Source organism: Megascapheus bottae, chromosome 24 (assembly GCF_031878675.1).
Source record: "Megascapheus bottae isolate mThoBot1 chromosome 24, mThoBot2.hap1, whole genome shotgun sequence".
In the NCBI taxonomy this organism is placed as follows: domain Eukaryota; kingdom Metazoa; phylum Chordata; class Mammalia; order Rodentia; family Geomyidae; genus Megascapheus; species Megascapheus bottae.
The window spans coordinates 20679471-20704318 of record NC_143532.1 but is presented as its reverse complement, the minus strand read 5'-3'; the positions used below and the strand labels follow the sequence as shown (position 1 = coordinate 20704318).

The 24848-nt window shown below is 45.3% G+C and overlaps 1 protein-coding gene across 1 annotated transcript; it reads right to left on the bottom strand.

The window, feature by feature from the left end:
• Positions 1-24361, bottom strand: LOC150047108 (carboxylesterase 1D-like). Its single transcript, XM_090357624.1, has 14 exons — positions 24253-24361; positions 20490-20694; positions 17748-17892; positions 12213-12346; positions 11052-11205; positions 10331-10438; positions 9263-9367; positions 7811-7849; positions 6328-6468; positions 4532-4609; positions 3819-3966; positions 1661-1792; positions 676-748; positions 1-373 (listed from the first exon to the last, which is right to left on the bottom strand). Exons 1-14 carry the CDS (start codon positions 24305-24307, stop codon positions 190-192), a joined length of 1701 nt encoding a protein of 566 aa, XP_090213750.1. The 5' UTR covers positions 24308-24361; the 3' UTR covers positions 1-189.
• Positions 24362-24848: the final 487 nt, after the last annotated feature.

Here is a 24848-nt window from a genome sequence, read left to right as displayed (position 1 = left end):
GTCTCCAAAGAATATTTATGTAACAAATGGAAGCTGTGGGCACTAATATCAACCCTGTGGCCTCGGCTCACCCCTACCACACCACTCTCCAGCCTCCACAGTAAGATGGCTCTTTGGCCCACAAACATCTTGGGTCGCGGGTGCCTGCATTGGCTGCTCCAGTCTCCTCAGGCTGACTGGACCTCCTGTTCACAGCTCAGTGTGTTCTCCATGGCGGGGCCTCTTCGCTGCCTCGTTGGCTCTGATTTGGGTCCAGAAAGCCACTTCCTGATCTTTCAGCCCCTGGGCTGCCTGGGTGGGAATGCCAATCTGGAGGTAACCTTCCTTCTGGTCGTATTCTGGCCAATGGGGCAGCCCCTTCCCATTGGGGTTCCTGAGAACAGAATCAAAAAGATATTCCACAAAGCTTCTGCATGGTCCCAACATTCTTCTGAGATTTTCAGGGGTCCCCCGAATGATCTCTTTTCAGAGTCCCGTATACCTCCACAAACAGGGAACTCTCTGTCTTCCGGGGAAGCTGTTTACTTTTAGAGAGATATCATTGTCCTGTGGCCATGGTCACACCCAGGGTCAAGAGTTGAAGCGTGTCAACTTGAGGAAGCACCCTTTCCCATCAAGAATTCCCAGGATGCAGCACCCACTCTCAACCCCTCCTTGGCCATCTGTCTCACTCACCCAGTGCGAGCAAAGTTGGCCCAGAACTTCATCACCATCTTGCTGAGGTTGATTTCCTCTTCTGAGGCGCCCTCTGTGGGGAAGAAGAAATGCCATTTTGTGCCTCATGGTGTGGTCCCTGGGCCAGCAGACACCATATGGCAGCTTGTTAGAGAGGCAGAGACACTGTCCTTACCCTTCACTTCCTGAGTGAACACCTGCACTGTGGGGTGATGCTGGTTCTTGGATGCACATTTTAAGGTTGAGAATGGCTCTTCTGGAACTTAGCTAAGGGCATATAATCCATGTTGAGCTGTCTGCCTGTAATCCTCACCCATCTACCTGCTCCTCCCTTCTCAGGACTGTCATTCCCGTCCCAGTGATTCCTCCCCTTTGCATTATTCTTTCCTGGGTCTTGTCTCAGAGTCTATTACATGCAAGCAGCATCACAGAGTCCAAAAATACCAGTTACAAAGGTTATATGAACTCACCCACCTGGGCAATGCCCAGAGACCTTGGCCTGTCGTGAACATGCTCAAAGCTAAGAAGTTAAAGACATTTGCAAAAGATTTCTTCCAATATCATATTATTAAATATGCGATACACATGTGGTCTATGGACAGAAGGGTGAATACATGGTATTCAATTCAAGGATAGCAACAATTCCAGCCTTCCCCCTCTCCCTCCTTCCTTCCTCCCTGTTCTGGTGACCACTTGTGAGTGGGAAATCAAGCAGTGATATTCTGCACTGGATCAAACCCTGTAGGTGACTCATTACCTGCTCACTGATTTCCCAGGTCAAAAGTTGAAAGTGACCATGGCCAGGGGCTCGTGACCATGCATCCTCACTCATGTGTCTTAGTGCATAAAAAAGGATGAGGCCTGCACAGCAGCTCTGCCTTATCATATGAAATCAGAAAGGCCAGGAGACTGGAAACTTGCTTCCAACTAAGCGTGTAATCCTGGCCTCCCAACTCCAAGCTCAAAGCCAGCAAGGAACCATTACCTTTCAAAAATGGAGCCCCAAGTACTGAGAAGATCTCATCCCCGTGGTCTGCTATCACCGTCTTGGGTTTCATGTCTGATGAGAAGCTTGGGCGATACTGAAACTCGTACATGTAAGTCTTGGCTCCAGCATCTAAGATAGGAGTTCATATATACATCCTGTTACCAGACACAGATCTGGCTGGAGTCAAGTTCTCCAGTCCCTTAGGGTACCCCAGGTGCGCAGGACAGAAGTGGTTTCAAGCAAGCACAGTGAGTTTCCGGGCTACCACACTAGGAGGAATGAGATGGAATTTGAAACCGAAGTATATTAAATGATGAATGAATACAAATAATGCACAGAGTATCTCATTCACAACATACTAGCACTTATAGGAACATCTCCAAACTAGTAGGTAGTTTCTATCCAGCATAGTTCAAAGGATTGTTGTTGTTGTTGTTGTTGTTTGTGTGTCCGTTGTTAGCCTTGAACTCAGGGAGGGCCTGGGCTCTGTCCCTGAGCTCTTTTGCTCAAGGCTAGCACTCTAACCACTTTGAGCCATAGTGCCATTTCCAGATCCAGCATAGTCTGGACATTTCTAGTGCTTCCTCATCCATTAAGAGAAGCAAATCCAATTTGTTTATCTGAAAATCAATATATTTATATACATATGCAATCAGAGATGGAACAACAACAAAACAGCATTCAAGGTTCATATTTAGTCAGCTCACATAGCCTCCTTCCTGCTTGGCTTAAGAAGTCTTATGCCTTGAGGTATCAAAGTGATAGGCAAAGGGAAAGGGACAAAAGAAGGATGGGCTGCCACCTCCTGCCTATTCTTCTCTTCTCTGCTTTCTATCACCCCAAAGCCCTGCCATCCAAACCCCCAAGATGCCCTCTTTCCTGTGGACGGGATCACTGTAACCCCATCCCTTGTCATTATGATCCACCGTGGATCTCACAGCCTGGGGAGCCCAACGCCTGCTGGGATCATGACGCCCAGTGACACACCCTAAGAGAGACTGAGGGAGACATTGCATCCTTCATCCCCAATGGGCATGGAAAGAAAATTAAAACACCCAGAAAAAACAACCCACATGAATCATTTCACCACTCAGGGAAAGTACCTTCCTAAGCTTTTGTTCTCAAGGCCAGTGCTCTCCCATTTTGAGCCACGGGCTCCATTTCCAACATTCTGGTGATTAATTGGAGATGACTCTCACAGACTTTGCAGCCAGGGCTAGCTTTACACAGTGATCCTCAGATCTCAGCCTGCTAGGTAGCTAAGATTTCAGACATAAGCCACCAGCACCTAACTAGAGGCTATATTTAATATAATTTTATCATCATTCTACGTCATCCAGACATTAGAGTCATCTTCAATTTACTATTATTTTTAATTGCACGAACTCATTGTACAAGGATGTCTCATTTTAACACGTTCGTTATGGACAAAATGCATCTTAGCCATTCACCTCCTGTGCTCTTCTCCTCAATCCCTCTGCCCTGTCTCCAACTTTAATATGTATCATCCCAACAATAAATTATTTGATTCCTTTGTATTGCCCTGATCAGTGCACCCTTAGAAGCCATCATTTTATGACTGAAATCCACTAATTGGGAAGGAGCTTCAGGGTCAAGTAGAACTAGAAAAAAAGTTTAGCCTCGCCTCTGCCTCTCATCTTGTCATGGAACTTGGTTCCCATCTCTTTGCTCAAGATTTTTTTTTCTGACTACTAGTAATGAATCTATCTATGTCTACAGAAGATCAAAACATGGTGGAATTAATTGTCGCTTGGGATAGCTGTCAACCAGTGTGTGTCAGTGGATTACTACCCAGCTACCTGCCTCTCAGACAGGAAACCCTGAGATATTTCCCAGAGCTCCAGGCTCCAGCCATCCACAGTGGACACAGGTTTGGTCATGCATCAGCCATTGGCCTCCAGCTCTAATTAGGTTTCTGGATCCCCTTCCACACTAACAACTTGCATTTAGATCCTTTCCTTACAGAGTTCTAGCGGCAGAACCACACAGGAGAGCCCCTTCCCCAGGCCTTCTCAAATCAGCGCTCAAGTCCTGAGGCTCAACAGTGTTCTCATGGGTCTATGGCAGGAGGTGGGTGGGTCCAATCCTGAGTGGGAAGATTTCACCCTTCTCCTATGTGACTCCTGGATCTCACCTCTGTGGTTCCTGGACACCCTCACAGCTGGAACTCCAAACACTACATCTGCTATCAAATCAAACAGAAGATCTTTCATTTTGGCAGGGTCATCTATTCCTCCCAAATACTCCTCAATGGATGCTGAAATCAGTTCTTCAGAAAGTTCCTGAAAGAGACCAAGAGAGTAACCACATGCCTGGTAAGCAACATAGCTTCTACAGAAAGTTGAGAACTTTTGTATAACAGTAATTAGCTATAGAAAAGAAGATACATGTTTTAAGAATTTTTTAAGGCAGTACATTTTCTTTAGATTTGTAGAACACAGGACACGCAATGATCTGAAGATAAAATCTGCCCATGGATAGTAAAGGGTAGCTTTCAAACTTTGTGACGCAGCTGGTGTTACCCATGTGATCTTCTCCCCTCATCTCCTTATGTAAGCTTTTGGCAGGAAGTCTTTCCTGGAGAGAGCCTATTCCTTCTTTGCTGGTCACTTTCTCAGATATACCTTTTCCCACTTGTCCTTGAGTCATTGCATTTTTCCACTGACAATCAATGTGTATAGGGTTTCATTCTACTGAGTTGATAAGCTAGGAAAGGCAGAGAAATGAGGACAGGACCCTTAGATCCTAACGTTTTCTTTCTCTGCCATGATTAGTTTGTGATTTGAGGCTACCCCTACCCCTCATCATTTCTCAACCAATTCTGTGAGTCAATCTTTCCAGTCTTACTAGCATAGGGTAAGATGTCCACAGCAGTGACGAGGCCTTCTTCTTGTCCATTTCCTCTTCCAGGGGAAAGCCCATAATCTGTTAAAAATTGTTTTATATTTGTGAACCGTTCAGAATTGATAAAGAAGACACACACAAGTCAGTCTAATATAGGTTACATTTTTTTTGGTTGGGTCTCCATAAGCATGCATCTTTAATTTAATAAAAACCAATGAAACAAATGGATTGACACATAGAAACTATGGGGATACAAAGAGGATATCTCAAAAACTTGTATTAGCCTAGGGTAGAACGATCAGTCAGCATCCGGGTAATATTTGATCACTATTTTGAAGCCAAGAACTGAAGGACAGAGAACACAGAAAACAATCCAAAGACTCAAGTGACCAAGGAACCTACATCAGCACTTATGGCAGAGTCCCTTTGGTAAACTCTGAAATCCTTCTAAAGTGAGAACTGCACAGCATATATTGATCCTGTCCAAATATCTGACTCAGAGGCCTGACCCAACTGCAGCATGGTTTGAATCTATGTCTTAGAAGGACTCCAGACTCTCAAATGCCTACTTGAGGAGCTCAGTACTTGAAGGAGCTAACCTGATGACAAGCAGACAGAAAATCCTCTCATAGACTAGCTACTTAAAATACTGGAAATGATAAACCATTTTTTTCTACCCCAAACTCTTTCCTCAAGTATTTCAGGGCAAACCTTCTGATATCTTTAAGCCTATTTGATATGTAAACATTTGGGGATGACTAGATTTCTCTCCAGTTGTTGCAGAAGGTAAAGGTGAACATCAATTACACCTCTGTATCTGATTGCGAAAAAGAAATGTGCTTTGCGTGCGCAGGCGCGTGCGCGCGCACGCGCGCGCGCGCGCGCGCGCGTGTGTGTGTGTGTGTGTGTGTGTGTGTGTGTGTGTGTGTGTGTGTGTGTGTGTTTTCAGGAAAGTAGACTCTTAAATTCAGTTACCAGGCAGAAAAGTCTATGAGTCTCTTCTCTCCAACTAACCACCAAACATAGCCGGAAGTGGAGTTATGGCTCAAGTGTAGAGCATTAGCCTTGAGAAAAAACACTCAGACAGCACACAGGACCTCTGTTCAAGCTCCAGAACTGGCCCTTCCACTCAAAAATAAATCAGCAGCTATCCATGAACCTTTGCAGGGAGACACTGGAGAACTCATGCACACATTGTGGGAGTCCATGAGACATGCAGGGCCAGGTTTGGTTGCACCATCATTGCATCCCAGCCTGACTCTATAGAGCTCCAGCTCCTTCCCCTTCAGGATGTTCTAGGCTTTTCCATTCACACAACCTCATGTCTACCTGAGAATCCTTCTAGGTAAGATAAGGTTTGGGATGAGGATCTTCTAGGGCTCCACCATTCAGAGAATCTTCCCACTGAAATATCTACTTTTGTCTGGTGCTGGTAACTCATGTCTGTAATCCTAGCTACTCAGGAGGCTCAGATCTGAAGAAAACAGGTCGAAGCCAGCCTGGGCAGAAAAGTACATGAGGCTTTCATTCCAATAAACTGCTCTGAAAAAGCTAGAAATGAAAATGTGGCTCAAGTGATAGAGTGCTAATCTTGAGCAAAAGAAGCTCAGGGACAACGCCCAGGCTCTAAGTTGCCCCCAGAAACTGCCAAAACGATAAATATCTATTTTTGACAATGAGGATAGCTCCCTTGGACAGAGAAGGCACAGAGAAAAAGAGCTGATGGGAGGAGAGGCCAGATAGAGGAGGTTGACGATGTATCTGGGGTGATGTCTGTCAAGAGCTCCGTATATCCTCACCATTGGAATGATCCAGCCAAACTCCTGCTTGTTGATTCCCACGATGTAGGGGACAGTGTTGAAACTCTTCTCAGCCAGGATCTCTTCCGGCGTCTTGGGCAGCAGCACTCCATCAACAACAGTGGGCAGGAAGGCAATGTGCTAGGAAGAAATAAATGCGGTGTATGGGAATACGCTGTCTCACGTGGTACCTCCATCCCTGTCTCTGTGGTTGTAGCCACAGAAACTCAGGGTCTAGGGAGTCTAAGTCTGTGAGTCCCCAAGAGCTGCACTGTGAGGAGAGCTGGTGGTATTCCAGGACAGTGGCAGAAAATGGAGGAAGAAAAATCTCATGGAAAGTAAAATACGTAGCACATCTACTACATGTTTCACATATACACTGTATTTCCTTTCTCTTCTTATTGTTAGGTCTGTGGAAATTCAGTGAACGCTGAATTAGCAGACACTGAGCCATTACTGCAGGTGAAGTTCAGGCTTAGATTCAAGAACCTGTGTGTGTGTGTGTGTGTGTGTGTGTGTGTGTGTGTGTGCACATGTAAGTGTATTATGTGTATATTGGCTTCTGTTTAAAGACATAATATAGATTTCTTATAATTCTATGTACAATCTAATGAAGTCCACATTCAAACTACTAACTTCCACATGTCTTATCTTCTTCTCATTTTAAAATCTCATTTTTTTTACTTCAGTGAAGCACACCACATATTTTGTTAGTTGTTCTATTCATTTCTTGTCCAACCACCCACCCTAACTTGGAGGGCAGGTTCCAGGAAGCAGGGAATCGGGTTGATTGCACCCCCATATCCCAGCTGCTATCACATTGTAAGGGCATCATATACCAACCCTGAATGGCTTAAAGACTCTTATTTCATCCTTACACGTTCTTTAAGAGAAAAATACAATTCCCAAGAAGTGAGCCAGAGAGAATCAAACTGTAAAATGCTGCACAGTTCATGGCACAAGACCCTAACAAGTCTTTAGAGGGGCAAGCCAGAAGAACAGGAGAGAGGGGGTTCAATGGATTCTAGGAGGACGCTTTCCCCAAAATTAAAATTCTCAGCTCCATCCTGTACCAAAATCCATCCTGTGACCTTCTGAGAGACCTGTACTCCATAGGGAAGGACCCTGACCCTTAGCCAGTGACTTCATCCTCTTCATGGTGGAAGGGTCTAGTTCAGTCTCCTTCTGCAGATGCATCTTGGGTGCAGGAAACATAAGTGAGAAAGGTATGTCCAAACCCAGAGAAATAATTGCTGACAGAGAGCACTGGACTGGGAGTACAGAGTGGATTCTACTTCTGCTTCTGGTTACCAGCTATGTTAACTAGCAAGCTACTTCCCACCTCAGCCTCAACAATATACCTACAAGGACAGCAATATACACAACCATATACACAATAGGAGTCACAAAGAATGTATAACTAGTTGGAACTAAGAAAATGTTAAGACTCAAAATGTGTAATCAAGAAAACTGAAGTTCTTACCTCTCTGGGGTCTGCAACATAGTCAAGTTTAAACAGGTTCTGTAAAGACAGAGAATGAGACAGCTGTGAGCAGGCTGACCTTTGAGCAAGAACCAGAGCAGATTCTCCTGTTTGTCCTCGCTTGGGGGCAGCTGTAAGCAGATGCCACATGGGCCCCACTGGGCAGGGGCAGTGTACAGGGCAATGAGGGCCTGGCAGCTCCGGAACAGGCAAGTCCTTGGATGCAGCATGGCTCTCAGGAGCTCTGGAGAGAATGTCTGCCGTCTGAGACAGTTCTCCTCCTCAACCTTTTCCTTACTTGTTTCTCTGTCAATGTCAGCTCAGCTTTCCTCTGAGGGAAAGGTGGAATGAGGGGAATCTCATGGCCACAGCTGTGGAGGACAAGATAAGGGATGTTCTGGCAGGAGAGGACATTGCCCTGACCTCCGGTGTCCATGTCCACCCCATCACACTTCATGAACTCAGCAAACTACACAGTGCCTGCAGACCCCAGGTCCCCGAGCACAAAGGATATCGGGACCCGATCTCACCAGCCCTCTGCTGGGCCGTGGTAATCCACCAGGAATCCCCCCTGCATGACAGCAGATGAACTCTCTGCACCTGCCTACAGGTGCTTTTCCACACTGCTATTTGGGATATCATGACAGGGTGAAATCAAAGCAGGGTCAGCCCAACTGCTTGCCAAATCTATTGCTGAAAATTTCGCAAGAGTTGATTTCTAAGCAGAGGGTACACATCTGGTGAGTTGGATGGATTTATTGATAAGCCGATGTTACTACAGCAGCTGAGGAACAAATCACAGCTTTTGGAAGAGTATGAAGGAGCATAGATTTGGGTTGGACAGATGACTCATGGGTGAGGGAAAGGCTAAAAATATGAGCAGAATTCATGGAAGGATCTAGAATAGATGAATGAAAAGATGTTCATGAGCAGGAGCTTGAGAAAATGAGTAGATTAATGTGTCGGTGATAGATGAACGGATGTATAGATACATTTTTTCCCAGAATTCTAATTAATGCAATGTCTCAGAACTTGTAGAAACACAGCTACAACTATGCTATCATTTAGGTAATTTCTAATGGATGAATGTGATATTTATGTGAACCACCATGCATTCTATGTCTCCACTTTGTAAATCCAGGCTGATCGTTACATGTGGGAGTATGGAACCTGTTTTGAAAACATGCCTGAAGATAAGCATAAAAGCATTAAGCTTTGCTAAAATAGAGGAACTATAGGTGTTTTGTATCATGATACATTTGTTTTTTAATCATAGATTATTTTTCTACAACAACCAAACTGAAAATCTCAAATTGGATCAGAAGTCTGACATTGTTCCTGACATGTAGTTTGGGACAGTTTTCAAAGCAGAATGTGTGGAGTCAGAGGACAGTAATTGGGTGAAGCCTGGGCTTAGTTTCGCATGGTGGATCCCAAGAAGGAGGCACTTACCAGTTTCAAGGTGACCTCCAAGAGTTCATCCTCGGTCTTCTGGCGCAGGCAGTGAACCATGGTGGCTGATGTGGTGGTTTTACAGCCAGCTGTGATTGCAACTTTCTGCAAAGATCACAGGCAACCACAGAAGTCAAGAGCAGTGTTCTGCCTTCCATCAACATACACAGAAGGCTCCTACTATGAGCCCAGTTCACAAAGATGACAGGGGTATCTAAAAAATATTCTAGGGAGGGACCTGGAGTTTGGCCTAGTTTTAGAGTACCTGCCGAGCATGCACCAAGACCCAGGTTCGAATCCTCGGTACCACATACATAGAAAAAGCCAGTAGTGGTGCTGTGGCTCAAGGTCAAGCACTAGTCTTGAGAAAGCCCAAGGACAATGCTCAGGCCCTGAGCTCAAGCCCAGGACTAGCAAAAAAAAATATATATATATGTATATATATATATTCTAGGGAGCATGTGTGGCTCTACAACCTACCAGGTGATACCTCTGTGTCTAATGGGAATCTTGGCATGAGCAGGACACACTATCTGTGTCAGTGGTAGCTTATCTTTGTGAAAATTGACACACTGTATGTGCCAAGCACCACCAGGAAAAAAATGTGACAATTATTCTTAAGGATGAATGCTTGAAAAAAGTCTGGTTCCAATAAAGGTTAAAGGTATGAATCTCAAAATTCCATGGTTCTCAAACCTAACCCCTGCCTTCCACGGTTTCAGCTGTGGACCTCAGACAAGCCAGTCCTCAGCATGTGCTTCAGATTCCTCACTCATACATGAGCATGATGCCATATCCTACCAGGATACGTGAGCACACGGGACTCCTCAGGCATCCACTGTCTCCCACACACTCACATGGGCACAATTGCAGGAGGCTTGAGTGACAGGTTGACATAAAGACAATATGCAGACTGAGAGGTAAACTTGAGTCTAATGGAGCTTTCTTGCCCCTCCACGCTCACTTCAAGGACTCCTTGAGCATCCTAGCTGAATCTTACAGGAGAGTCTCTAGAGGACTAGAGTATAATGGAGGACAGGGAGCAGAGCTGTCCAGGGTGAGACCTACCTCAGCTATAGCCCTGACATTCTCCGTCCTGACCAGAGCAGACAGGAGAGCCACACCACTCTCAGAAATGGCCCTGTGGAAGAGGTTCTTGGTCAAGGGAGATAACACCTGGAAGGGAAGAGGAGAAGAGGATATTTCTTGTTCACAAGCTAGGGCAGCTACTATCATGTTCTTTGAGACCCCCTGACATCTGCTCTACTACCCTGGACATTCACTAGAATTCCTTCATGTTCTGTGGCCATGACATGATGGATCCTCACTTGTCCTGGCCTGTGTCTCAGACTTCTCCTGGCCTAGGTTCCCCAGGGACAGTGCCCTGGGCTAGGGAAGAATGGGAAGACTGGGGCCAGACTCCTCACAACAAACCAAAGTATTGAAAAGATAGTTGGGTAAATTCAGTTTCAGCATTTCCATTACTCATGATTTATACTTAGATAAATGTCCAAGGAAAGGCTCTAATGTTAAAATAATAGCAAAGTCAATTAAGTTAGGACCAGGGTAACTGTCACAAGCACTACTGGAAATTCTTAGGACCCAAGGACACAGGCTCAGCTTGCTGGAGGTCACAGAGGGTTTGGACCTTGGATCCACATCAGGAGAGGGTGCAGAGCAAGTCCAGTCACCCCTGAGTTCAGCTTTGGTAAGCAAAGGTCCCATCTGTGGATTGGCTGGTCTCCATGATTCAACAGGCCTATCAAGATCTGGTGTGAGGCACACTTACAAGAACAGAGACACTTTCACCTCCCGCCGACTCTCCAAAGATGGTCACAGAGCCTGGGTTCCCTCCAAAGCTGGCAATGTTGTCCTGGACCCAACGCAGTGCGGCCACCTGGTCCAAGTGGCCCCAGTTTCCACGGCTGTGCTCATCCCCTGTGCTGAACGAGATCGAGGTGGGAGGGGGGACACAGCTGTCAGGGCAGGACTCCCAGGAAGGAAGGCAGGGCAGGACTGAGTCACAGCAGAACTCTGGGCTCCTGGGCCCACAGTGTGTTGGAGTCTCTCAGTGAGCCTTCCAGAATGAGGCTGGGCTCTGCACCCCTGCCACAGGCCTCTCCTCTGCCTCTCATTCCAGCATCATGACCTGTGCAGGGCTCTGCTCTAATTCTTCCAGCAGCTGTGTACTGAGATCACTATGTATCAACAGTAGTCAAAGGAAAGCTAGAGCACGTCTGTGAGAAAACCAGACTAACCGCACTCTTCACACATGGTGTATCTCAAACACAGATAGATATGTCCACTCCTAGGAAACTACAATCAAATGAAGAAAGAGCAGGAGTGGGGTCCAGACCAAGGGAAAGCCTTAATTAAACGAACACATGGATCTAGTTAATAGCACAGGAAGAGAGAAGAGAAGCAGCTTGTGCAGAGGCCCAGGGCTATGGGACAACAGTGTGAGTGTTGCTGTGAGCTTCAGGAAAAGGGCTGCTGTGGGCCTTGACAAGGACTAGGATGGATGAGACTGGAGAGCCATCAAGGGTTCAGTGCTAGAGTCCTAATCTCTGAAGTGGCCACACTAAGCACTAAACCTTTCAGAGGTGAAGCTATTTAAGAGGATGATGGCACTATTGAGAAGACACTAGTGGAGTTTCATGTGACCCAGGTTAGCACCTTTAAAAGAAAACCAAACCAAGAAGATTGTTCCTGCCCCATTGTGAGATGCGCTTTCATGTGTGGATTCCCTTTCTATTGCCCCACCATATTATAACATACTTAAGAGCCTTTTACTGATGAAAGCACACAATCTTACATTCTCCCAAACTTTGACCAAAACAAATTTGTTTTCCATATTCTTACCCAGTAATATGAATTTTGTTACATCATCAGAGAAAATTAAAGCCCAATATGGGGACGAACTTGCAGAGAGAAGAGTCCAACGCCTTACCTGAAGAATCCCCAGATGCCCAGGCGGTACTGAATGGTCACCACCACCACGTCCTCATGGGCAGCGAGGGCCAGTCCATCATAGGTCGATGCCCCGCCCACCAACAGCGCACCTCCGTGGATCCACACCATCACCTGGACACAGGAGGCAGAATTAGGGGGTCAGAGGCTGTCTGAATCATCTCCTACATTAGGCTGTGGCTCAAGGTCACAGACAACTCCAGTGAACAGCAAAGTTGCAAAGGTACCTTCTTTTCTCCTCCCCAGCTCTCCCACCCAGACCTGCTTTCCCCTCTTCCTCAGTGCCATATCCTCCCAGAGCTTTCCAAACTGAGATGGTTGTCCCATGAACAGAGAAGGTCAAGGATATCCTGTTCTCTCCAACACTCCGGCCATCCAGATAACGATAAAGCACAGGGCGTTCTGCACAATTCTGCTTCACCTCAGCTGGCTCTCAGCAGTGCATTCCAAACTTCTACATAAGTGAATGGTTATTTCAAGACCCAGCAGTGCCTCAGGTCACTAATGCGCCTCTCCTCTGCCTCCTCTGCACACCCACGTCTTCTTCCCATCTCACATACCCTCCCCCAGGAAGCTAAGGTTATTTGAGAGCCTCTTACTACCAGGAGCTGTGAGAGGACTACAGGATCAAAGAAGACAAATTTAATTTAATTCACAGTCCTGGGATTCAACAGCTCTGTAGCAAAAAAGAAATGAGTGATAAACATGAATAATATTGCCAGTAAGAGAATTTTTATTTGAACTATAAATCAAAAATGATACTAAGCACTAGGTATAATATATCCATGAAATAAATACTAATCTTATTCCATGTGACAGATAAGAAACTAAGGCAATTTGCCTGCCCAAGATCCCATAGCAGGACATGACCCAAATCATTTGACCCCAACATCCACATGCCAAGGTGTCTAGCCCTGCAGCCATGACCCCTGCACAGTGAGCTGCAGGGAGCTCTGGAGCGCCATCCTGTGGCTCTCACTAGTATATCATCATCTCTGTTCTTTGTGCGCTCATCCTGGACTGAGCTAAAGCCCAGCAATCTGAATGGATGCTCACAGGCAGTTATTTCATTTCAAAGAACAGGCTGGTTAAGAGGCTGTCCAAGTTTCCCATCCAGTCAACCACATTTATGGTAATATTTCTATGCAATATTTTTATTATCTTTAAGCAGTTGAACAAAGGAGTTGCCATTCAACAAAGTAGCTAATAAATACAGTATGTCTTCATCAATGTTACCTCTTGCAACATTCTCACCTATCTCTCCCAATCCATCCCTATCCTCACTTTTCTTAATTTCTCAGACACGAATGGAATATTTTTGGCCTTAAACAAAGTAGTATACAATATATTTGATCTGTATGACTCCCTTTAACATTTTAATCCCCCTTCTACCCAACCCTTCTCTTATTTTTCTTAATTTTGTGGCATATACAATGAATTTTTTTGTCAGTCTTGGTGCTTGAGCTCAAGGCCTAGGCACTGACATTGGACACATTTTTTTACTCAAGGCTAGCACTCTGCGACTTGAGCCACAGGGCCACTTGCAGCTTTTCCTTGTATGTGGTACCGATGAATGGAACCCAGGATTTCCTGCATGCTAGGCAAGCACTCTTATCTCTAGCTATGTCCCTAGCCCCATACAATGAATTATTTTCCCCCCTTTATTGCCCTCAGCCTGTGTGTCTCTCCCATGCAAGTACCCATTTACTGATACTTATTTTCTTGGGCTTTGACTTAGATTCTATGGAGAGCTCAAACAGTGCAATTCTTTAGAAAAAAAAGTATTATACTTCATTAAATTCATTTGCAACCACTTGCATATCACTCAGAGGGTTTAAACCCAGACTCTGTACTTTTAGAAGCTGTGAATATACCTGGAGTATCGGTCACTTCCCACACCCAAAGTCCCCTTAATCCTCCCCTATAATCCTGCCTTCTCCAGGGAGGGCTGGGTCAAGGTCATCTGTAATGACAAAGGAGCCCAAGGGCTGGTGGTTCCTGACTTGCTGAAGTTTACCACCAGTCTATGCAGCTCTGATGGTAAAGCTTTGAAGTCTACACTTGAGTGATAGCTCAGGTTCCTCCTTCTCCTGACCCCAAGTCTGACTATGTTTGGGGGGCTCTGAGTACCCAGGACAAGAGCTAAGCAGTATTCCAGTAAAGGAGTAAATCCCATGATGCTCTGTGCACCACAAAGTACTTTAGGACCAGCATCTAATCCCAGCTCACAATCTCCTGCCCCAGCCCTGGGCCCCTGGCAGGGTGATCCAGCACCATCCTGCCGTGTCCAGCACCATGTGGCCTGCCACTGGCAGCCTGCCTGACCTCTGGCCCTACTTTTCTACAGGAAGGCTGAGTCACTGTGCCACTGGCCAGTGCCAAAGGCAAATAAGGTTAAAAGGGAGCTACAAAATCTGCCCCACAGAAATCAACCCTTAGACCTATGGCCACCTAATCTTTGATAAGGGAGCCAAAAAAACAGGATGGAAGAATGACAGCCTTTTCAACAAGTGGTGCTGGCAGAATTGGTTAAGCTCCTGCAGACAACTAAAGTTGGATATTTGTATGTCACCCTATACCAGGATTAATTCCAAATAGATCAAAGACCTTGAGATGAAAGCAGATGCCCTGAAAACTTTACAAGAAGGAATAGGAGACACACTAGGTCTCCTTGGAACAGGTCGAGACTTTCTTAATAAAGACCCAGAAACACAACAAATTAAAGAAAATTTGAACTAATGAGACTGCATTAAACTGCAGAGCTTCTGTATGGCAAAGGACATAGCCAGCAAGTTAGAGAGAAAGCCCACAGAGTGGGAGACACTAGTCATACAACAGACAAAGGCCTCATATCTAAAATATATCTACAGCTAAAAAGAAATTGAATCTCTCCAAAACAAATCTTCAAAGAAAATCCATCCCATTAAAAGGTGGGCTAAAGACTTAAAGAGAGACTTCTCTGAAGAGGAAATAAGAATGGCCAATAGACACATGAAGAAATGCTTGACATCTCTGACCATAAAAGAAATGCAAATCCAAACAACTCTGAGATTCCACCTCACTCCAGTTAGAATGGCCAGGATAAAGAAAACTAATAACAACAGATGCTGGAGGGGATGTGGCCAGGAGGGATCACTACTACACTGGTGGTGGGAGTGCAAACTTGTTCAACCACTGTGGAAAGCAGTATGGCAGTGCCTCAAAAGAGTAAACAAAAGCCATATAATGAGTGATTGTTGTCCTTAATGTACTATGTTATCTCTCATCTCTTCTGCTGTTCCTTGGTTATCTCATGTGGTTACAGTATCTCACTTTGCTATCTGATATATTGGATATATTTGTATTTGGTTATTTGAAATTGGATAGGGAAGGGGGGAAAACAAGATGAGGGATTGGGGGAGGGAGGGAAATGGGGACCAAGACATGAGAAAGGGTATCAATGTATGTGAATTAATGCACCTCCTATCTGGCAAATATAATGTAACCCTTCTATTAATTACAATAAAAAATATTTTTAAAAAAAAGAGTAAACATAGAGCTCCCCTATGACTCAATTCCATTCCTTGGCATTTACCCAATCGTCCAGAAACAAGGACATACTAAATAAACTAGCACAACGATGTTCATTGCAGCACTATTTACCATAGCAAAGATATGGAACCAATCCAGATGCCCCTCAGTAGATGACTGGATCAACAAGATGTGGTATTTATACACAATGGAATTCTATGCTTTGGAAAGAATGATATTGCCTTGCCCCATTTGTAAGGAAATGGAAAGACTTAGAAAAAATCATATTAAGTGAAATAAGCCAGACCCAAAGGAACATAGGCTCAATGGTTTCTCTCATTTGTAATAATTAGTACACATCTAGGACTCTACTAGCAGAAGATTACAATAGCTCATAACCTAGGCACATAAGGTCATATAGGATCTCTAGGATATGGAAACAAGAGCTTTGTCTTGTGTGATTATTGTTCTTAATATACTATGTTATTTCTCGTCTCCTTTGTTTTCCTTTGGTTAATTTCATGTTGTTATTGTATCTGACTTTGTTACCTGGTATATTATATATACATTTACCTGTTTATTTGAAATAGGAAAGGGAAGGGTGGAAACAAGATGATTGGGAGGGGGTGGGGGAGGGAAATGGGGACTAAAACATGAAGAGGTATCAATGTGTGAGAAGTAATGCACCTACTACGCGACAAATGGAACTGTAACCCCTTTATACCTTACCCCGATAATAATAATATAATAATAAGAAGAAAAACTTGCCCCAGATTGTTGACCAAAATTAAGGAAAGTGCTTCTCAGTGCCTGACTTCTCGCCTCCCTGCTTCACAGGAGTGTGTAAGTGAAGGCTGCAGGAGTCAATGAAAGGTGTTCCTTGTGATCTGCTCAGTAGTCTATGTCAAAGAGCGCAGGCTGGCACACCAGAAACCTGCTATAAGCTGGGTGTCAGTGGCTCACGCCTGTAATCCTAGCTACTCAGGAGGCCGAGATCTAAGGATCAGTTCAAGCCAGCCCTGGCACAAAAGTCCATGAGACTCTTATCTCCAATTAACCACTTAAAAACCAGAAATGGCACTGTGGCTCAAAGTGATAGAACAGTAGCATGGAACTGAATTGCCCAAGGACAGTGCCCAGGCTCAGAGTCAAGCCCCATAACCAACAACAGCAAACAAGTGAGAGAGAGAGACAGAAAGAGACAGAGAAAGAGAGAGAGAGAGAGAGAGAGAGAGAGAGAGAGAGAGAGAGAGAGAGAGAGAGAGAGAACAAAAGCAAGGAAGGAAGGAAGAAGAGAAGGAAAAAAGTGTTGGGTAAGGTGGCTCTTGCTTATAATCCTAGCTACTCAGAAGGCTGAGATCTGCGGATCCTGGCTCAAAGCCACCCAGACACTAAAATCCGAGAGACAAGAAAACCGGAAGTTGCACTGTGGCTTAAGGGATAGGGTGTAGCATTGAGCTGAAGAGCTCGGGGACAGCTCCCAGGCCCCGAGTTCAAGTTCCATGGTAGACCAAAAAAAAAAAAAAAGAAAGAAAGAAGGAGAGAAAGGAAGGAAGGAAGGAAGGAAGGAAGGAAGGAAGGAAGGAAGGAAGGAAGGAAGGAAGGAAGGAAGGAAGGAAGAAAAGAAGGGAAGGAAACATTATATAACTCTGCTGACCTATTATGTGACTCCCATCTGCACCTCAGTTTCTTTGTAAAGAATGGCTTGTTACTTGTGGAAATTATGCCTTTGCTTCTGTGGAAACTGTACTCATGGTCTTAAAACTAAGATCTAATTTCAGCATTGCACACCATTCTTGTTCTGCTCTTAATGTGACAAAACTTGGAACAATCATGCTGTATGTTTGTGGTGACTGGGAGAAATTGGGGTCTGGGAGCTCTGAGACCCTGAATCCCTCCCACCCAGGCCTGTCACCTCCTCCAGCTGCCCCCATCCCCTTCAGCCTGCCCTTGAGACCCCGGATACCGGAAGTAACCAGTGTTGACCAGTGGTCACCACGCTCACCGGCAGCCTGCTGTTCTTGGTCAAGTCGGCAGGAGTGTAAATATTCAGGTACAGACAGTCCTCAGAAAACGAGAGAGGAATGCTCTCCTTCCTGTTGGTGAAGAGTTCTGAGAGCACCTGTGCCCCCACTGCATCCTGCGAGCACCTGGGAGGGAGAAAGAGCACTTGAGAGGCTTGGGTGCCACCTGATGACAGCTGCAAGAGTCACCTGGGGCCAGACTTGCACGAGGACCTTTCCCTGTCAATAGAACTGTCTGTCATCAGGAGACTTGAGACCTTGGGAAGGGTATGAGGGTCCCTGGGGATCCTGGTGGGAATACTGGACTCCTTTATACCTCACAGACCATGCAGAGTGAGAAGGGTTTTCCCCTCCTCCCTCCTTTCTCTTCCCATAGCCTTTGGGTTCCCTGGGCCAAGGAGATGATTATCCAAAGTGTTGACTTGCTCTGAAGATGACATTCCCTCTGCTCATAGGACAAGGCCCTGCCTCTTCTGTCTTTCATACAATAGGCCACAGCTACTCATGTGCTATTCATGTGTTATTCATGTGTTATTCCCTGAGAGATTTTCAGGGAATTCCCTGGAAAGACAGCCAGTTAAGCCGGCCTTCTGCATCTATGTGCAACCTCAGCAGACTTGCCCTCCAAGCCTTCCCTGGCCCTGCGTGTGCTAAGTGACTTTGTGTGAAGTTTGTCCTGCACAGGGCCACAATCAGCAGAATCTAAGTAAGTCAAGTGCTTTCTTAAAGGTCTTGAAGCTCTGGCCTGCTAAGACTGTATCACCTGTGTCTCATAGTCATCACTCTTGGGTGTCCTGACAAGAAGCCTCAAAGTTTCGACATTAATTAGAATGTGTATTGTTGGAAGTGGAGCTGTGGCTCCACTAATGCAGAGCATTAGTGAGAAGTGCTTAGGCTCTAAGTTCAAGCCCCCAGGACTTACATACACACACACATACACACACCATTGTATTTGTATTATTTACTGAGTTCTCCCAGTGTGCTAGGCACCGATTTTCATTTTCCCTATATACTCTGAATAACTTTAGATCAGACTTAGACATGGTTTTAGTTACTATTGATAGTAGCTAAGGCACCGAGTGGTTGGAGAGCCTTCATGTTGCATAACCAGGAAGAATCATGTAATGCAGTGCCTCTTTTTCCAAGTACAATATAAGCTATGTTCCACAGGTCTCAGTGAACCCAAAGGCATGCATCAGGGGTCAGAAAGACACGGCCGTCCAGTAAAGTGGAGCCGGCAATGGTAATGCCCAGATTCCATCCTGGGGAAATTTTCCTAGATCACCACAGCCACAGGGTATAAAGGTCATAAAGGAGTAATTAAAATCTCAAAAGAGGGGACAAAGAGTTCAACTTCTTTATTATCTAAATATCCAATAAAGGCCAAAATTGTTGTTTCTGTCATTAAGATGATTTTATTGTCATTGTGTATCCAACAGACAAAAAGTGAGTTGTTGCGTGGTAGATTTGGTTATTGTTGAGACATTTCTGAGAAAAATATGACAAGATGTATATACTCTGTGACTCAAAGGACTCATTTCATAGAATCTTCCTACTCTGTTCCCGAATGGGTTAGCTATGCATTTATCACAGTATTATTTGCGATGCCAAGAGCAGACATAGAAATAAATAATAATTCCCCAAATAAGAGGTTAGGTTTAATACTCATGAGTATTAATACTCATTTTAATACCCTGCCGGACCTTAGACTATTATGTTTAATGACAGAAGGATATTAATGTCACAAATGAGCCTGGAAGCCATCTAAACTATCTGTATATATGATCCCTTTTCATAGAGGAAAATATACAGCATATGAAAGACTTACCAAAAAAAATCAAAAATGTTCATTAGAAGCAACTTTCTCTGGGTTGCTGAAGTGTTCATAGTCTTACATATCTTTTCTTTGTTTCTCTGTATTTCCTTAACTGTGTTTCCTTATAATATTGTATTACATTTGCAATCATGTTATAAAAATGGCAAATACTGTTTTCTAAGGAGAAGAAAAGGAAGTAAAGAAGACAGCCAGAAGAAAGATCCTGAAATTGCTCAGAAGCCCATGATTGAATGATGTTGGATGCAAGGTGCTCAGGTGACCTGGAGAAGATGTGACACCTTTGGAACTTAGGGTCTTTTCACCCAGTTGGCCAGGGTGATGAGGATGCACCAACCATTGCTGAACGTTGGCTTGATAGTGAAGCACACCTGAGATAGAAATCTTCCCAGTTCACTCCCCCATCGTACTTCTTACAAGCCTCTTCTCTTCTCTTTTCCTCATACACCCTCTCCTGCCCCACCCAGTAGCCATGCCAAGTTTCAGGAGAACAGACATCGTATTTTTCCACCTCCCTCACTTTGTATTAACAAAACACTGTCATCACCTACTATACTTTGAAATGATTTTATTAGTTTTTTTTTCTGATATTCACCAACATTCTCTCTCCTTTCCCTCTCCCCCTCCTCCAAGTTGGAGAGGAGTGTTTTTGTCTTCTCTAATGCATTATTAGAACTCAGAATATTTATGGATCACAGTGTGTTTTAAAAAATGTGTGCTGAGTAAAGGACCTGAGAATCCTGTGCGAGTTCTGGGAATCGCAAAGTTCTACCATGCTCTTGAGGATTCTGGAACAAAATGGACCCAATTGGGATTGTCTTGACTGCTTCTCACATTACTCTGAGACAGGCGTCCCCACTGAGACCCACGGGGAGCTGCAGGAACTTACATAGGAGGGTAGGAGGTGGTGTTCTTCACGAAGCTCCATGGCTCTGCAGGCTGTGGTGGAGCAAACCTCAGGGATCCAAGAGGGGGCTTGGCAAACGGGACTCCCAGGAAGACAGCCACAGGCTGCGCAAACCCCTGCAAGCTGACATACTTCCCCAGGACTTTGCCTTGCACGGTGTTCACCACCGGTGGGGAAGACCCGTGCCCTGGTGGACATGGAAAAGAAATTAGGTCAATTTACAAAAGGCAGACCTGGCTTTCAGGTAGGTTTCTTACTTCCTTGGCATGTGCTCTTGAGGAAGTTACTTCAGCCATCTAGGCTTCCATTGAATGAGCCAAATTGGTACAAGGAATATGGTCTTTCCTAACAGAAGATTGACAGAAGAACTAAATTAGAAGTAGAAGAAGAGAAACATCAAGTCAGGAATCACTGAAAAAAGGACAGAGTGTAGGAGGGAAGAAGTCTCTTAGTTTCCCCCTGAGAAGCTTCTGGAATGGATCCGGAGCTGCATGCTGTATGAGCGGAGGAATGAAACAGCCCCTGTTCTCAGGAGGGTTGAACGGGTAGGAAATGGAGCCACAAATCTACTTGACCTTAGGCTGTGATGAAAGAGGGTTTTCCTATGAAAGAGACCAAGAAGGAGTTACAGGAGTTGGAGGTGGGGGTGACCTTCTGGGAGCTGTGACAGTGGACAGCTGGGACTGGCAGCAGGGGAAGGGATGAAAAAGGGAAGATGGAGGGGAGAGAGCATGTAGCAGAGAAAAGAGAAGCTCAGGGGTTCAGAGTCAGCAAAGGGAAGTGCAGGTGGCCTCTGTATCCCACCAGGTGGAGATCAGGCAGAGTGGAGGCTAAACCTGGGTGAGCAGGTGCACAGCAGGGAGGCCTCCAACACCAGGCTTTCACACACTTGGACATGGCTATCTCTGGCCCCTTCTCTTAGCTAGCTTCAGAATCCTCAAGCCAACACAATATCCCTCACAGGACACGACTCCTGCCCTCTCACCCTTCTGATGCTCCTTTTGGATATAGACAATATGTCAGCATCTCTCCTAAAGCAGAAGAAGATTCCTGATACAGTCTAACAGGACCACAGCCAGTAAAACTGGCAGCCCTGTGAGAATCGCATGTCTATGCCTCATGGCATCCATTGTTCCAAACTGTGGCTATTTAAGTTGCTTTGGTTGCTATTACTAAGTCATAAAACTAACATTACAATTAACTTCCTGGGAGACTTGGACAGCAGATATATAATTTAGAATGTTTTGTCTTATCAGTTTTCTTCTTCAAGATTATACATTTATCAGAGATTGACTTCAAGATAATTTGAGGAGCACATGCATATCAAGAAGAGCCAGTAAAACTAGAAAATCTTCACAGAATTCCAGATTACAAAACTATAATCCTGCGCAAGTCTTTTCTGGCTACTTCCCCTTGTAGTCTTGCTTGCTGTGACCACAGCACTAAAATATAATTCCTGGGTAGCACATTCCTTCACATTTTACAGGTTGTGTGTGTGTGTGTGTGTGTGTGTGTGTGTGTGTGTGTGTGTGTGTGTGCATTTCTAGATTTATTCCTTGAACAATGAAGCCTTAGTACATTAAGACAAAATAAGGAGAAGCAGATTGGGAACTTTTATTTTTATTTTTTGCCAGTCCCAGGGCTTGAACTCAGGGCCTGAGCACTGTCCTTGGACTTTCTCAAAGCTAGAGCTCTACCACTTGAGCCACAGCACCATTTCCAGCTTTTTTCTATGTATGTGGTACCGAGGAATCAAAACTGGATCTCCATGCATGCTTGGCAAGCACTCTACCACGAGGCTAAACTCCTGGCCCGATTAGGAATTTTGAAAGATGACTTGATCCTTCACCAGGTGAGGTGGTGGCAGTGGAAGAGGAGGAAGAGTGAAAGGCATGAGTGATGTGGCTGCTGGGGAGAAGGGCTGGGAAGACAATGAGCTACCCAGGACATGAGTGGCTGGAGTTGTGAAGGAGGCTGTGAGGAGGCAGGGAGTCATCCGCTCGGGGGTAAGGGGGCATCCCTTGGATGTGGGTGGCTTCCCTGTAGGAGTGCATACGAGGGGAGAGAAAGAGCTGAAACTAAAACCGAGAGACAGCACCATCAGCCGCTGGAAACACCCACCTGCCTAGGGTCAGGAGAAGAAGAGCACAGCACCATGGACCCAGGGAAAGGGAAGGGGATGGGTGGCAAGAGGGCTGAGTGCTTAGCAATGCAAGGTGAAAAGGATAAATGTGTCTTGAGTTAATTTAGTGGTGACCTTCCACCCACGTTAAGTGGGTAGGAGGTTTGGACCCAGTGGGAGGCACAAATAGGAATGCAGAAGTTACCAGTTATGCAATATGGAATGTTTACATTTCAGTCATGTATTGTGAATCCCAATTCCTTTCCATTAACGTCCTTAGCCTTGCTAGTTAATAGTGGAATCTCCCACTAAGCACATGAACAAAGGAAGGATTTGGAAGCTGCCAATATGAACTTCGTAAAGACAGCAGTGGGATGGCGTTGCTGGTGTAACAGCAATGGAGCAGTGTTCCACTCAAAATTTGGATCCACCATATACTCTACCAGACCTCACAGTGTCACATGGCCAGAGATAAGACCAAATCCATATGAGGCCTGGACTATCAGAGAGCTGATGGTGGCCTCTCTGAACTCAGGAGGCAGAGAGAGACCAAGGCACAATTTCCCAGGCAATCCTGGGCAAGCACATTTCCCTTTGAGTCTTAGTTTCTCCTATAATCTACCACCAAGGTAGTGAGGTCCCTCACAGAACCTCTGTGATAACCATGGATTCTAAATGATGTGATGCCTTTAACTAAGACATCTGACCAATTTGGAGGTAGTATCACTCCCAGGAGCCAATCGATTCACATCCTACACCATTTACCAGGCTTTTACAACCTAGGCCATCATCCATTTGCCTTAATTACCCAGAGCCAGGCAACAGACAACCAGAGATTGTTTCTGTGTCCCCAGATCCTCTGGCCAGCCCTGTGCCAGCTTACCTTACCTCCTCTCCACCTTCCAGGATAAACATAACAAAGGTTCCTTTATCAGTGACTCTCTGCCTCAGCCTCCTTACTGCTCTGCTGCTTCTGTTGTGCTCCCCACCTGCCCCCCACAAGTCAGAGGACCTGAATAACAAATCCTGTTTGCAGTGACCAACAGGTTGGTTAAGATTTTACCACATCAGGCTTTCTCCACATTCACTCTTCTACACTAATTTACTGTCCAAATACTATAGATGTGACATTCCATTTCAGCTCTCAACCCTATATTAGAGATGGAGTGGCTCAGACACAAGAAAATAGGTACCTTGCCCTAGGACACCAGCTGAGAAATGCTGAGCTGGGATTCAGGCCCCACCACTGCCAGTCTGGCTCATAAGTGGATGCTTTTTACCTATTCGTCGAACCAGACGAATAGACGAATTCTGTAACCAGATCTGTCCAGAATACAACGAGTCTTCTTAATCCTTCTTGTTAAGACATGAGGTTATTTTATTTCCCTGAGCAACACAGGATGCCTGCAGCTTGGGGTTTTCTGGAGCTCATCTTGCTTTGGCTCTGTGCTTTTGCTGGGGCTGTCCGGGCTTAGCTGCTCTCAGTGCCAATCCTGACCCAGAGGGTGAACACAGCTGCAAACTAGCTGTATTTGCTTGCCCAGTCCACATCTCTATCCACCTTCTCCCAGCATAAGAATCTCCACATTTGCACCCCAATATTTGCATTCCAGAAGAACTCACCCCAAGCTGTGCAGGCAGTGAGAGAAGCCAGGACCAGAACACAGAGCCACATCATGGAAGATTGCAGCACTGAGACCAGTTAGGTCTTTGCTGCTCTAAGGAAAGGCACTAACCTGGCCTCAGAGCTGGAGACTTGCCCACCCCCCACAAATCCCGCCCACCAAGCCTAATTGCATAATCTAGTTATTTTCTTAACCCATCCCTTGTCCAAAGAGCTTCTTGAGTGTCCTTCAGAACCACAAGCCACGCCTACCCAGAGTTTATTCTCTTTTATCCTAACAGCCAGTACCCAAATCTCAAATTACAGATGGTCAGGAACTAGTCTCACAACTTCTTACATAAGGCTTTCTTCTTGTGGGACTCTAAACTCAATGGCCTATGAGCTCCCCAAAAGCAAGCATCAGCAGCTAGGCACCTTTGGCAGGGGGTTCTCACAACAAAACAGCATTTTAGAGCACTTCAAAAATCCCAGAGCTGATCAGCTGCAAACTAAGATACTTGTCTAATATCAGTCTAACTTCCTGGGGCTGGTGTTTCGGAGAGTTACAGGCTGTCAAGTTTAGAAATGATCCTACACTTCATCTTATCCCCTTCTG